Source organism: Protopterus annectens, chromosome 6.part0, assembly GCF_019279795.1.
Source record: "Protopterus annectens isolate FY-2018-M chromosome 6.part0, PAN1.0, whole genome shotgun sequence".
NCBI lineage: Eukaryota > Metazoa > Chordata > Ceratodontiformes > Protopteridae > Protopterus > Protopterus annectens.
The window spans coordinates 404,427,456-404,442,969 of NC_056737.1; the positions used below are offsets into that span (position 1 = coordinate 404,427,456).

A 15,514-nucleotide genomic window follows, 5' to 3' on the forward strand; every position below is an offset into this window, starting at 1 on the left:
TTTAATCTGGCTTCTTTCAAGCCTGTCTTACCTTGTTACATTGTAAAGCCTTACTTTATTTAACATATGCTGCAGTCAATGATGAGAGTTCTCCCACCTCACATTTACAATACCCTGACTGCACCCTATACAAAATGCTTTACATTATGCAATAAATGGCAATTAATATTCAAAAGCCTGCAAAATAGACACTCAATCAGCATGCCCACTGTAAATCAGACATATCCCAATAGAAAGAAGTCCATCTGCTCAAGTCTTCTTGAGCATCTGGCTTTTTATTAGAATATGCTGCTTTACTCTAGCAATTAAAACTTGTCGGCCACGGTGGTGCAGTGGTTAGCGGTGTCTCCTCACAGTAAGAGTTTCTTCAGTTCGATTCTCGGCTGGAGAGCCGCCTGTGCGAAGACTGCATGTCCTCCCTGCAATTGAGTAAACTTTAAAGACATGCAGGTAGGTGTGTGAATGTGCGTAGGCCTTCTGTGAAGTTTGGGTGCCGAGCTGGCAACTCAACACCGTAAAAACTTCACTGCCAATCAATAGCAGACTGATCCGCTGTGGCGACACCTAACTGGGAAACCCAAAAGACTTTAGCAATGAAAACTTACAAGGACATGACAAAAACTTTATATTATAAGAGACATTCTGTAAAAGTCTAGAAAGTTGAGACTTAAATTTGCCAGCAATATGAATGATCTTACTGCAGGTAACCATACCTCTAAACCTCGAAGACTGTTACAGAACTTCCCTGATTTTACTCCTACTTTTGCCCTATCCTATGTAAACTTTTTGACTTTCTGGTAAATCACTGGCAATTTTTTGTCAGTCAGTGATGCCAGGCATTAGAATTTCTTAAGGGAAAAAAAGGGAGATCCAGACAGGCAGATTGATCTCTTCTCATCCTCTCCTCTCTTGTACTGCACTGGTGTGCTGTGTAAACATATTGACTTAGGTGTGCACACACAGTATATTAGTATGCAGGGCAGAAAGTGAAATAAAAAAACACTAAAGTGCCATTTTAAAATGAGATTATTTAAGAAATGTAAGCAGTTTTTCTTAAATGATGTTATTGTATAATGCCCATAATACAGGACTGGGCTTTGCCCTCATTAAGAAACCACACCATCCGTGGGTAAATCATTTAATACCTACACCCATTCGTGGATTATTGCTTAAATATAATATGCAGTTTACATCATGATTTTTTTATACAAACATTAATACAAACAAAACTGTTTTAGTTTTTTCAGTGTCCTCCTAGACATTAAGGACATAATGTTGTATTTGCTTTCCACTTCACCCACCAGTTTCACACAGTCAACAAATTGCAGCATTTCACAACCACTTTTTTCAAAAGCCACATTTCACGTCTATCCTGTATCTAACTGGATTGATGCTTTCCATTCTCACATTTATTCATTAATGTCTGTGTTGCTTGTCATTTTCCTGATCATCTCCATCTGTCAGCACCAGTCACTGATTCAAGTCCAAGGTACTCCTAATTCGTCTAGTCAGTTGTTATGCTTTTCATGGTCTCTCAAGCATTTTTCTTTGGAACAATGGAAACGGTCTTGCTGGCAAAGTCTGTTTATGGGCTTTGCCAATGTAAGAAGAATGAGAGGAAAGATTCCCCTTCTGCTAGTTGCTGGCTCACTATCTGTTGGCTAAACTTTTCTTTTTTTTAATTTCTTTTTTAATCTATTTTGCATCCAAAAATGTCTTTGATCTTCCAGGAAAAAATATTCTTTAGACAACTGGTACAGTAACTTAAAAGTCACACCTGCCTTTCAACATTCCTTGATTGCTGGGAAAAACTTGCTTCTCTTCTCTCGGGGTGCAGTGAATAATCATTTCTCACAAACTTCCTGCTCTCCCAATATTTAATATTTTTCTTTTCTGCCACAGTTTTATCAGGGGCAGCTCTTTCTGCTTGTATGTTTGCATTTTTACTGATACAGGTTTTGGCTGTTTTCTCATAGCCATGTTTGGAGCATAGAAATGATGTGCTTTCTCAATTAACAAATCCTACTGTGGAGCACTAGTCCTATAGCTTATCTGTACTTTCATAAAATGAATGCAGTCTGTTTCTTATAGTTTCTGTGGTAGAGCAAACATTTTTTTTTCCTGCATGGTCAGTCTTTTAATTGCAGTATGATTCGTGCTCGACCAGCCTTCTCTTCATTTCATCCTCTGATGTTTGTATTTTTTTCCTGTTCATCTGAGTAGCTAGTTAAAGCTGCTTCTATTTTTTTAGCCTTTCGTTGTTTGACTTGTATATTACTTCCCTGTTTTTTCTTACTTTAAACACCAATGAGTGCATTTATTTTTCTAAACAAATAGTGCCTTCTAAACCAAATCCAGGAGGTAACTGTTCTTCCTGTGGTTGGGGAACCAACTAAAAAAAAAAAAAAAACTCACCAGTCTAAAAATTCATGGCTTACAGGGGGAAAAAACTACAACAGGGACAATGCTACCCCCCCCCCCCCTTTAAGCCATGAGTTTTTTAGCCTGGTTAGTTTTTTTGATATTTTCCCCTAAATTACTGGACTGCCGTCTCCTATACAAAAGCTGAAATTTGAACTACTTTTTTATGAACAGCTGCAAGATTCTTCCCAGCCATAGTTTTTTGTTCTCCCTTTCTGGTTCTTCTTTGCTGGCATCCAGGCAGTGTTTTTACTAACCAGTAACTGAATTTTAGACATTTTATCATATGGGAGTATATGTTTCTCCCACCTTTCTACTACATGCAACAATGCAGGGAGTGCTACCTGTGGATTATTTCTCTAATTCTTGTCTGGAGAGGTATATGTAAACTTCCTTTACTTCCTCACAGTTCAGAGAAAAACTTCTCAGATTGGTGTTGGATTAATCAGAGGTCTTCGGAAAAGGCTAAGAGAACTCAGCCTTTTTCATTTAGGGGGAGAGAGGGAGAAACAAGGTTCGGTATGGATATGCATGCTACTGAGTAAGAAATATGAGGAAACAATTGCAAAGGTATGCAAGCCCAGGAGGAGAGGGATATGATTACAGATCAGTGAACACAGTTTGCAGAGAGAGTCATTCTTAAATGGAACCATTTTTCTAAAATGAGTATCAGAAGAGAAGCCAAGTTGAGGCCTTTAAATTCTGGTAGAATTTTTAGAGGTTTGGAATAGAAAGGAAGGTAGTTGCCTTAAGCAAGCTGCACTAGTCAGGGAGACTAGGTAGAAATATGTCTCCTCCTGCTAGCTGGTTTGTTATATTAAAGCATGAACCATTGAACTTTGTGTAAAAGAAACATTGGGGTGTATGTTCACAGGAGTTTAGTATCTGGGGATAAGAAGTTGATTTCCCCACTATCTGGCCTTTCCAATTACCAGTTAGAATAATGAGTACATTTCTGGAGGCCTTATGGTAGGGCAACCAGAATATTGTGGGAGATGGAAGCAATATATGAAGAGAGGCTTATGGTGCTTCATTTCTTTTCTCTAGAAAGAGAAGAGATGGCAAGGGCATGATGTTTAATCACATATACATACACACTTGTTTACCAGGGTTGGGCACTGATCAACAGTGACCAATTTCACACACAATCCAGGTTGCAAAAACAAGTCATTTTTCAGTAATAATAATCCCCTGCAGCCTCAAAATGCCACCACCTTGCAAACCATCTCCAGTAACATCTGCCAGTTCGTTATTAACTCCCCAGTTAATGAACACCACTGCCTAACTCTCGCCAAAGCAAAATGGAGAGTATATTTAAGAGCTAGTCTCCTACTAGGATCACCAGTTCACAAAGCTCTTTCTCCTTAGACATCTTCCCCTCTCACTTGAACTTTTTCTCCAACCCCCCACCACCACCACCACAATCACACATATAATCTCAGGGTATCTCTCGATCTCATCTCACCCTACTAACTCAAAAACTAAACTTCATTGCACTGATCATGCATTCTCCACCCTAGCAGTTGAAGTATGGGATTCCATTCCACTCTGTCAGATGCATCCAAATGTACTCCTTCAGACAACAGCTCAATAAACACATCACCCAAAGTGCAGCTGCCCTCACACAGATCATATTACTTGAATCTTTCTGCTTTCTCACACCCCTTTATCACTGGTTCATCATTCCTTATCCCATCTGGTCTTTCATCTTTCCTTATCCCATCTTGTCATCCCCTCATTTACTACTTCTCATTCATCCAAACTCCCCCTTCTCTTTGCATCTGTCACACGGCTGTCCTTTTTTATACTTCTGTCTCCATTCCCCCACCCATGGTATCCTTTTCTGCAACTATTTTCACTTACATCTTCTGATGTCCACATATTGTCTATATAATGATAATCTGTTATCCCTGTAGCATAAGCCATCTCAGTCATTATGACTTCATCTTATCCAAAAAGCTGTAAGCATAATTCCATTTTGTATGGACTTTGTAAATTACTTCTTGAACTAAATGTTGCAACATATTAGCATCTGTAAATATGTGTATGTTTTACAACATATCCTTGTATCTGTAAATTTTTGTTCATTTCTTATGTGATCCTGTTCACCCGGGCTGTGACTCCAAATGGTCCATTGAAATCAGTGCTCTACAACAGTAAACAAATATATATAAACAAGCACACACAAATAAATAAACAATAAAAGGTACAACCAGTTGTAAACTAAGGTTACAATCAATAGCAATTATGAATTTAACAATGTCAGGTTAATAGTAACAACCTTTTTATGTATATACAAATTGGCAATATTAACATGTCTCAAATGAAAAAAAAAACTTTAGACAGATTGGGGAAGAGGGGATAAATGAAGTAGATGAGAAATGATGAGATGTTCATGTAGTTAATATGCAAAATTAATAACTCCTAGACAAGAAGATAGATTGGGTTGCTGACAGATGTATCTGCTAAAAAGGCCTTATGTTATGTAGTCTAAGATGGGATATCTGCCCTTACTTGGCACCTTATGCTTGCTATGAGCTATTGTCTAAATGTGGTATATGCAAGATGACTTGGGTTTATGGGGAGTTCATGACATAATTTAGGGGCTAAAATAGAGAAGGTTAGTGCAAGAAAGCTTAGTTTTTGGTGTTCGTAGTGTTATCCCTGGCCAGAACTGGTTCCTGAGACTATAGGAAGAGATTATTGGAGAGAGCTTAGAAAACAGTGGAGTTTGGGCGTATGTAAGAGTAGGAGTTTGTATTTTAAGGGAGTCTAGTAAAAGGTCTGTTCCATGGGCGTCTCACTTAACCTTTTTCTGTGGAGGAGCAGTGATGAGCTTGATTGGGAGCTCTTGCAATGAATATGTAGATTTTGATGCAGAATATAGGTACTGAAAGCAAGAAAATGGATATATGATGAGAGTTGATCAGATGGGAAAAACAAAATGGGTAGAAAGGACTATAGTTACCAGATTGTGAACGTAATTCAGCCTAAATATTAAGAAATACCTGTTGATGGAAGAGGATTATGTGCAGGTTGAATGAGTTGTAGCAAATACTAAGACATTTAGGATATAAAAAAAAAATCTGGGATATACTGAACAAGATGAGGGAGGGGCATTCTCTAGGCTAATTAGAAGACATAAGTAGGTTGGATAGACACAGTCACCGTTTGTGTTACGCTAATCTGACACAAAGTGCAGTAATATGTAGGATTTGGGGCTACTTTCAAATTGGATATATTAGTAAGCGTGTCTAGTAATTACAGTTTAAATAAAAATTAAGATGTTTGTCTTTATAAAAATGCATATCATGCCTGTGTTGGACACTGTACACCTATCTTGACAGGATATTGGCATAATTTGCATCTTTTACACAGGCATGTAGTACACAAATATGTTTGCCTATCATGCATTACTGCATGCTTATCCATTTTTTTACTTTGAATTTGCTCTTAAGTATCTTTTGCCTATATTTTTGACTGAATTAATGTTTTTATATTGAACATCCCAGGAATCTGAAATTAGTTGACTTCTCCTATAGTCTGGACCTAAAACAGCAGAATGATGTTACATTACTAGATGGGTTCCCAACAGTCACACGTCTAGAAGAACAAGAATTTTTGAAAGAGTGCACTAGTCCTTATCAGGTAATTATAATATTACTGCACAGAACAAGATGATTTCTAACTTTCAAGACAGTTCAAAACTAACAGTTTGTGCTGTGAAATACATGAATATTTTTTTTTAGGTCGTGTTTTATCCTTATGCCTGTCACTGATCAAGTTTTTCTGTACATGACTTGAGCCCATTCATTCACTCCTTTATACTGGAGAGTTGCTCACCAGTTATATGTATATGAGAGCCTTTCGGGGGTGGGGGGATCATAAGTGTGTTTTGAGTCCTTGCAACCATCCCAGCTGTGAAGACATTATTAATCTTACCTCCTCCTTGGGTGGTGGGGAGGGTGCAAGCTGTCCATATTCCAACTGTTAGTCCACAATGCCATCCCTTTGTTAGTACACAGTTCTTCATACTCACAATGAAGGCTATCACTAGGAAGTCAATTGGTGAGCTAAAAATTTGCCCCCAAGATGTTGATTTGCATCAGCTTGACTCCTTTGCGAGATGGTGGCAAGATAAGCAGGTGAGATCCCTATGGCATATTATTTTCTGTTCATGAATCCCCCATGTTCTCCGCCACTTTTGGCAAGAGTTGGTGGTAAGGAGCGGACAACTTTGCTGGGCCTTAGTGGGGGGGGGGCTACCCACTCCCGTATCAAAGCACCTCTCTTTAGGGGACGTTTTCATGCTTCACTTTATCTGCCTTCTGCTCCCAATGTGACTTGCATACATCAGCACAGGATTGACTGTTTTAAACTCCATGGGGTAGACATCTAATGCTCACACTGTGTCACCATATGGTGATCAGTAATTATCTTCCTACCCCAATGATGGTTATCAGGCAGTGGCTTCTCATTCTCATCTTTCCTCTATAAGCTCCCAAGCTGCTATTTGAACTCTGGTCACCTGCAACATAGTCAGAGCTTTATCCTTCTACTATGCTTAAAAATATTAATTACTGTAGCCCTTTGAGCATACACTTCAAATGTAGGTCCTACTAACTTTGATTTTTGTAGTCTAACATTGAGGACCCCACAGTGCTGGATCCTTGGTTGGGATATATGTCTTGCACTAGTCACAGTTTAACATGTTTTAATGTAATATAGCCTTCATTCAAGGGCATGCCTGCATACACATGCCAACACGTGTGACATGTTGTAAAGGCTGCATATGCAGCTTCCCACATGGCCATTGGCCTACTCCTGTAACTTTTATCTGTCCTATTTAAAAAAAAAAAAAAAAACTTTCCCTGTGTCTTTATTTTTTCAACGCTGCTATTGATGTTCTTCATGTTTCACTGTTGCAGTCATTACATTTGGATAATCCTGCTGGCAAGTTGCCCTCAGTCGGCCTGAATTCCAAAGTCATGGGTCCTGCGTTGGCTGCTGTCGCCCCTTCCCTGACATCAGGTCGTCAGAGGTATAAAAGATGCGGCCGGCGCCATTTTCTTTAGTCTTTCTTGCCGCACGGTGCCCGAAGCAGAAGCATTTCGCAACTGCCAGTCGGCCGACTCATGAGATTTTCATGTTTGAGTTTCAGATCCGAAGTCCTCAATAAAGCTAAGTATCTCATTGGGGAAGCTTTTTTCTTGCTCCAGACCGATGTCAGAAAAAGTAAATAATTGTATTGCTTGTGGAAAGCAAATACCTCATAAGAATTTTCATTCGTACTGTATTCCTTGCCTAGGCCCTGATCACGTTTCTGGATGTCGGTTTTGTGCTAGATTTAACCAATGCACTATTAAGCGTCGGTATGATTTTGCTTTAAACTATTTTGGACACTGGTTTAATTATCCGGAATGTCATTGGATAGTCAATCGACTACCAGAGTTCACAAAAATGCAAAGAAAAGGAGAGAGACAGACAACTGAGGCCCAAAATCGATGACGAAGCTTCTACTAAGCCAGTCGCCGGTTCTCAGTGAGGTGCTTTCGCAGCCCCTGACACCCGCTACTTTAGAGTCGCAGGCCGCTACCGACTCCCACGTGGAGTCGGCCATGCTGCTGGAAACTCAAGGTATTGGAGCCTCGGACACTATTCCTTAAGATGGATCTGGAGCCGCTGAGCAAGCACCGGCTTCTGAGGGTGTATTCACACCTAAACATCTTTACATTAAACCGACTTCAGCTTCAAAGTCAAAGATTAAAGCACCTAAAGCAAAGAAACAAACTCAAGAGCCACGTGGTTAGGCCTCTATGCCCAAAAAACAGATGCTCAAAATGGCCGAAGACTTGATTACCTTGATCAGGGGTTCCCATCCCCCTCCTGATAAGAGGCCTAGGCAAGAGACTGACTATGAATCTTCAGATCAGGTTTCCATTTCTTCTGATTCCTCTTCTGATCAGGAATATTCTCTTCCCCCCTATGAGGATTCTGATGCTGAAGAATCTATACCTTCAGCTTCTCCTCCAGAAGACTATTCTTTTGGGGAAACCTTGCATACCATGAGGGAGCATTTCCACTGGGAGAGTCAAGATTTTTCAGAATCTAAAAAGAGGCTCATGGATTTCCTTCTTTCCCCAACACAGGGCCACTAGCCATTCCACCTGTGTTAGACATTGTAGATGATGTGTTTTCAGAGTCTAGTCTTACCCCTGACTCCTTACCTCCAGCTCCAGTTAAGCCTGACAGATATTACTGGGTTCCTGACTCTCATAAATTCCTTTTTAAAAACCGTGCTGCAGACCCAGAAACTATTTCACAGGGTCCCAAAGGAGTTAAGGCTTCCGCTGCAAAAAACCCTACCCCCTCTGACAGAGATTCTAAGACACTGGATAGATGGGGAAAAAAGGTTTACACATCTGCTACCTTGGCTATAAAGGCCTTAAACTGTCAGTTTCATATGCTCAAATATCAGCAACATGTCATGGCATTGCTTAAACAGAAAATGTTGTTAAACTCTGAATGTGCAGAAAACAAGGAAATGCAGGATTTATAGCATGCAGCTGAACACGTTGGAAAGCATACTTTGCAATGTGGTTTTGATTCTTTGGAGGCCTCCTGCAGGACCGCAGTTATGGGGTTCTGTAATTAGGAAGCATGCTTGGTTAAAGGAACAAAATCTGCCTGATCATGTCAAAGTTAAGTTATTAGATGCACCTTTACAGCATGATACTTTGTTTGGTGTTAAGGCAGAAGAGGTGTTAAAGAAAATGGAGGACAAAGCTAAATCTATGCAAACTGTCAAAGATTTTTTACAAGTACAGCCACCTAGGTTTAGTAGAAATTGGCCAACAAAGAATTGGCTCTTTCCTGTGTCAGACAGACCTCAAAGGGACAGACCCAGATGCCCTAGAGGCAGATCCCAGGTGCAAGATTCATACAGGTCAAAGCAATGGGGTGCTTCTACCTCCAAAGTTGGAGAAGACAAATCACAACCATACAGGAAACAGTCCCAATGACTTCCCCCTGCCTGCACCAAGCACTTATCTCCTGGCAGCACCCTTAGGGGGAAAATTAGCACTTTTTTCTCAAAATTGGCACATCATAACCCAGGACAAGTGGGTTCTAAATATTGTGTCACAAGGCTACAGGTTCCATTTCCATACCCTGCCAAAGGTAAACGGCTGGCCAGATCTGCCAAAAAATCAATGGGCAGAGGCACAAAAACAAGTCTCATCCCTCATGGACATGGGGGGCCATTCAACAAGTACCAGAGCAAGAGCAGAGACAAGGATTTTACTCGAGACTGTTCTTGGTACCCAGAAAGGACAAGACCTGGAGGCCAATACCTGACCTATCTATTCTGAACACATTCCTGGATATACCAGAATTCAAGATGTTGACTTTGCAGCAGCTTCTGCCCATGCTGGGCAAGAACGCTTGGCTTGTGACTTTAGACCTAAAGGAGGCATACCTGCATGTCCCAATCAGACAAATATGCAGAAGATACCTCAGATTCAAGGCTGGCTCAATGCATAACCAATTCTCTGCATTGCCCATTGGCTTATCTACTGCATCCTGGGTCTTTACAAAGTGCCTGGCACCAGTAATTGCATTCTGCAGACAAAGATGAATACAAATATATCCTTACTTGAATGACTGTCTAATTCAAGCAGAGAACAAGGACATTCTTCTACAACATCTGGCGTTTGTGAAAAGACTTCTAACATGCCTGGGGTACACAGTCAACGAAAATAAATCAAAGCTAGTACCCTCTCAAGAGATAATATTCCTGGGTGCAAGCTTAAATACAACTGCCCAGACGGCTTATCTCACGCCAGATAAACAAAGGCAACTGACTACCTATTTCAGAATGTTGGCAACAAAGGCCCAGTTATCTGCAAGAAAAAGTCTGCAGGCTTTGGGCTTCATGGCATCCTGCATCCTACTAATTCCATATGCAAGACTGCATATGAGGAAACTTCAATGGTACCTAAAAAGTGTTTGGACTCAACATTGCCACAGCCTGGAAACTATGATTACTCTCATTCCCTGCCTGCAACAAGAGTTTCGATGGTGGGCAAAGGCTTGTCACCAAAACAAGGGACAGCCATTCACATTACCCCCAGCCAGGCAGACACTAACAACAGATGCATCAGATTATGCATGGGGGGCCCACATGGCAGGAAGATGCATTCAGGGCACATGGACCTCAAACCAAATGCTTCTACATATCAATCAAAAAGAGATGCTAGCTGTTCAAAATTCCCTGACAGCCTTCAAGGATCTACTTCATCCGGGACAACTACTGATAAAGACGGCCAACACCATGGTCATGTGGTATATAAATAAGCAGGGGGGGCACACATTCCTACCCCCTTTGCAGACTAGCCATAACTTTGTGGTACACAGCATGACTTACCAAGTACATCTGTAGGCACAATTCCTGCCAGGAAGGAAAAATACTCCGGCAGACGAACTAAGCAGAAACCTCATGGATCCCCATGAGTGGCAGCTGGATCCACTAGTCTTCAGCATGATAACAAGGAAATGGGGATGCCCTGACATAGATCTATTCGCCTCCCCTCACAACTACCAACTAAAAAGATTCTGCACAAGGATTTATCACAGACAAGCATGGAAAGTGGACACCCTATCTTTCAGCTGGAAAAACCTATCCATATATGCCCTTCCCCCACTGCCTCTCCTCTCCAAGGTACTCCTTAAGGTCAGACAGGAGAAGCCAAGGATGATACTGATTGCTCTAGACTGGCCCTGCCAGTACTGGTATCCAATACTAAGGAACTTGTCTCAATGCCCAGCTTGGGCCTTGCCTCAAATACCTCATCTACTGTCCCAGCAAAACAATCAGATCCTGCACAGCCAACTCAGGACTTTAAACCTGGCAGCATGGCGGATAATGTAGTCATACAAAACGCACCTCTCAGTAAAGCTGTGATGGATGTCATTTTGGAAGCCAGAAGGCCTAGTACTAGAAAATCTTATGCTGGAAAATGGAAGAGATTGTGTGCTTGGAACCAGGCACAAGGAACTGATACAGCCGTGCCAAATATTCCTCAGATTTTGAAATATTTAACTGAGATGCTGGACAAAGGCCAATCTTTTTCATCTGTTAAAATTCATGCCTCTGCCATTTCGGCTCATTACAATACAGAGCCACCAATCTTTTCTTATCCCTATTTAAAGCAGTACCTCAGAGGAGCCAAAAATTTAAGGCCTCCAAGGAGATCACCAATGCCTGCATGGGACCTCAACTATGTCTTGGAAAAACTCATCCTGCCTCCTTTTGAGCCAGCCGCTACTGCTGATATAAAGCTTTTGTCTTGGGAAACAGCTCTGCTCCTAGCAATAACTTCTGCAAGATGAGTTTCGGAGCTACAGGCACTCATGGCTGTGGAACCTTTTATCATTTTTTACCCAGACGGGGTCTCTCTGAGGACAAACCCAACATTTATGCTTAAGGTAGTGTCCAGTGTGGCTCTTAACCAAACTATTCATCTGCCAACTTTTTATCCAAATCCACAGAATAAGGAGGGAGATAACTCTGCATTCTTTGGATGTACACAGCTTAGATTCTAGTTGGACAGAACCAAAGTTTTCAGAAAGAGCAATTCCTAGTGGCATATGCTGCAGGATCACAAGGAAAGGCCATCTCAAAACAGACTATTTCAAAGTGGATAGGCCACTGCATTCGTTTCTGCTACTTACACCATGGCAAGCCAGTGCCCAAGGGCATTAAGCCACATTCAACCAGAGCTGCAGCCACTTCAGCGGCCTTTTTCAGGCGAGTACCAACCAAGGACATTTTAGAGGCTGCTACTTGGAGTTCAGTGCACACCTTTACAAAGCACTATCATCTGCCACTCTACTCTAAATCCAGGGCAGGCTTTGCCACTGCAGTTCTGCAGGGCCTCATAGCCGCTCCTAACGCTGTTTATCTCCAGCCTCCCAACCATAGCTTTGGGATTGTACCCAAATGTAATGACTGCAACAGTGAAACACGAAGAACATAGTACAGTTGTGTACACTTATATAAATGTAGATGTTCAAGTATTCACTGTTGCAGTCCAGGTTACCCACCCACCATCCCCCTTTCTTCTGATCCATCTTTCCTTCTTTGATTCATACAACCTATGTGGTGTATTTGCTTGTGTATATATATATATATATATATATATATATATATATATATATAAATTTTGGCTACACTGGCAAGAAAAACTAAAGAAAATGGCGTCGGCTGCATCTTTTATACCCCTAACGACCTGTTGTCGGGGAAGAGGCGACAGCAGCTGACACAGGACCCAGGACTTTGGAATTCAGGCTGACTGAGGGCAGCCTGCCAGCAGAATTATCCAAATGTAATGACTGTAACAGTGAATACACTCGAACATCTACATTTATGGTAAGTGTGCACAACTGTACTTTTGTGTTAGTTGTAAAGTTTGGTTAGAGTAGTGTGTTTTTGTGGGCTCCTGTCTTCATCGCGTGTGTGTGTGGTGTGGTGTGCTCCTGTCTTCATCGCGTGTGTGTGTGGTGTGGTGTGTTTTTGAAAATGGACAAAATTATGCACCTCTCGTGGACATACAATTCTGAATTTGAATGCCCAGGAGTGGTGTGTCTACTGTCTGGGTTCTGCTCACCTAGATCAGGACTGTGAAATTTGCACTGGAGTTAACCCCCATGCTTTAGCTGATCGCAGAAACAAATTAATATTGAAAGGGCTGTTGCTCTCATCTAGAGCTCAGATGCCTGCCAAGCCTGGAGCTTCTAAGGAACCCAAGAAGCATGCCCCACCAGTTTCCCTGGAGGGTTCGGCTTTGGTGCCAGAGAAAAGGGAAAGATTGTCTGATTCAAATTTGTCAGATCAGAAAAAGAGCAGATGATCGTCGGATCTGAGGGGCTTCTCAGATCCGACATTATTTTCACCAGATGTGACTTGGTCACGGATCCGAAAGTGTTGTCGGATCTGTTGGAGATAGTGTTGATCCAAAGTTCCCCATCTCAAAGTAAGTCTTATTCGGATCCAAAGGCCACAAATGGGAGATCTCAGTGCCATATGCAAAGACACAGGAAATCACCATCTCCAACTAAATGTAGTCATTCTTCAGTCTCCTCTAGGCTTTCCCATTCTGAGATGGACAGGATGATGTGGAGTTTTACTTAAGGCTCAGATCAAAATGGGGCTTTTAAAATCTCTGCCTGTCTTGGATCCGTGAGAGCTCTGTCACCTGTTGTAGCCACTCCTCTTCTGACCCGACCATCTGCTTTGGATCCCCAGGATCCAGATACCTTGAGAGAGAGGATTTTGGAACTAAGGATGGTATTTTCCATGACTCCGATGCTTCCTCTTGCACACCCAGTTGATGCCATCATAATGGAGACCCGAGATGTAGGCGCAAGCTCTGTGGAGATGGTTTTGGCGCCGACCTGGTCAGATCCATCTTCTCCCCCTTTGGGGCTTCATCTCTTGACAGTTTGGGTCCGGTGTTGTCTAGAGGCCTCAAATCCAGGGTGGTGTCTTCCTTTTCTCCTCAGGCGATTTCAGCTGCAAGGAGGAAGGATCCCCAGATTTTTCAGCTTTTCAGGTGGCAGAGAGGGCCTCTCTAGGCCTAGAGATGTCTCTTCTCATCCCCTGGAACCTATACAGTCCCCATCCGGTCTGAGCCTTGGTCCCAGTCCTGTCCATGGTCAGCCTGTCGGGGGGGGGGGGGGCTCTTGATCTTTTGAGTCCTCCCCTGATTATCCCACAGAGGAGGTGCATCGGAAAAGGATGTGCAAGAGTAAGTATGTAAGCTCCCTTTGGATTCTCTGACCAAAGACATTGATTTCTATGAGGGAGAAGAATCCCCTCTATCGCCACCCGAAGACATTTCCTTTGGAGATATCCTGAAGTGAAAGGGTGGATGGGGTCTTCCCAACCTCATCCTCCTGAGGAATCAGTGTTTCGGGAGGCTTTTGGGTTGGGCCACTCTACATTCTGGGTGACTCCACCGGGGAACAAACTCATTGATCTAGTCTCCCACCAGACTTGGAAGGAGCCACACAGTAAAGCCTATCCCGTAGCACAACAAATTCCTAAGTTCCCCTTCTGATCACCCGCACTGGAGTAAAGGCATTCCAGTTGATGTCATCATAGTGTCAGCAGCCACAAAAAAAGGCGCTAGTAGAACAGAGCTCCTCTTTCCACCCCCCTCCCAAACAAGGAGTCTCAGGCATTGGACAAGTACGGGAAGCGCTTCTGTGCCTCAGCTACTTTTACACTGAGCATTACATTATTTGACACATTTCATGTGTCTTCAGAGGGATTTAGTCAAGGAACTCACAAACTCTCTGTCAGAGTCCATGTCAGAGGGAGAACCTTAACAACTGTCGATTCTAGCTTCCTTGTCTAATTCATCGATTAGGTTGATTTCTAATGCTGCGGAAGGAACCTGTTGAGTGACCAGATCAGGCATAGCCCTCATGCCTGGTTGAGTCTTTGTGGGTTTGCAGTACCTTTTAAGGCATCCTTTACCAATATTCCCTTCAGTGGTTCTTCCTTGTTCGGACCATCGGTTAAAGAAACACCTGCAATGAGCAAGAGAGAAAGACGCTGTCTGCTCTATGGATCAAGTTTTTTTCTTCAAAGGCCTTTTTCAGGGAACCAGCATAGTGAAAAGAAAATCTGGTTCAGAAAATTTCAGGGTACTTTCCCAGATTCTCATGAAGACTCTCCATCCAGAGGTAGAGGACGAGGATTTAATGAGAGACCACCCTCAAGGCAGAGGGGTTTCCCATATCAGAGCTTCAGAGAACCTTTCTCTGACGAGCCCTGTCAGCGCTCCTGAAGCACTGCCCAATTGTCCTACTCTGGAGGCATTCAGGGACAGACTTTCACTGCATGTAGATATCTGGATAAAACTAACAAACAACATCTGGGTGCTAAACATAAATCTTATGTTGTTAATCTTCTTTCCATTCGTCACTGATGAGTTCGGTTCTGAGCCTTTGGAACCGATTTGGCCTTTTTACCAAGCTCGCACCAGCCAAAAAACTCTCAAGCTAAGTTTCTACTAAGAATGCCCTT

At 42.2% G+C, this 15,514-nt stretch overlaps 1 protein-coding gene across 1 annotated transcript in view; it reads left to right on the forward strand.

The window, feature by feature from the left end:
- BUB1B (BUB1 mitotic checkpoint serine/threonine kinase B) overlaps positions 1-15,514 on the forward strand; it is a 1,687,592-nt gene that overhangs the window by 1,581,018 nt on the left and 91,060 nt on the right. The window contains exon 21 of the mRNA XM_044074144.1: positions 5,934-6,069. Coding sequence (XP_043930079.1) covers positions 5,934-6,069 — 136 coding nt within the window. The remainder of the gene's footprint in view (positions 1-5,933; positions 6,070-15,514) is intronic.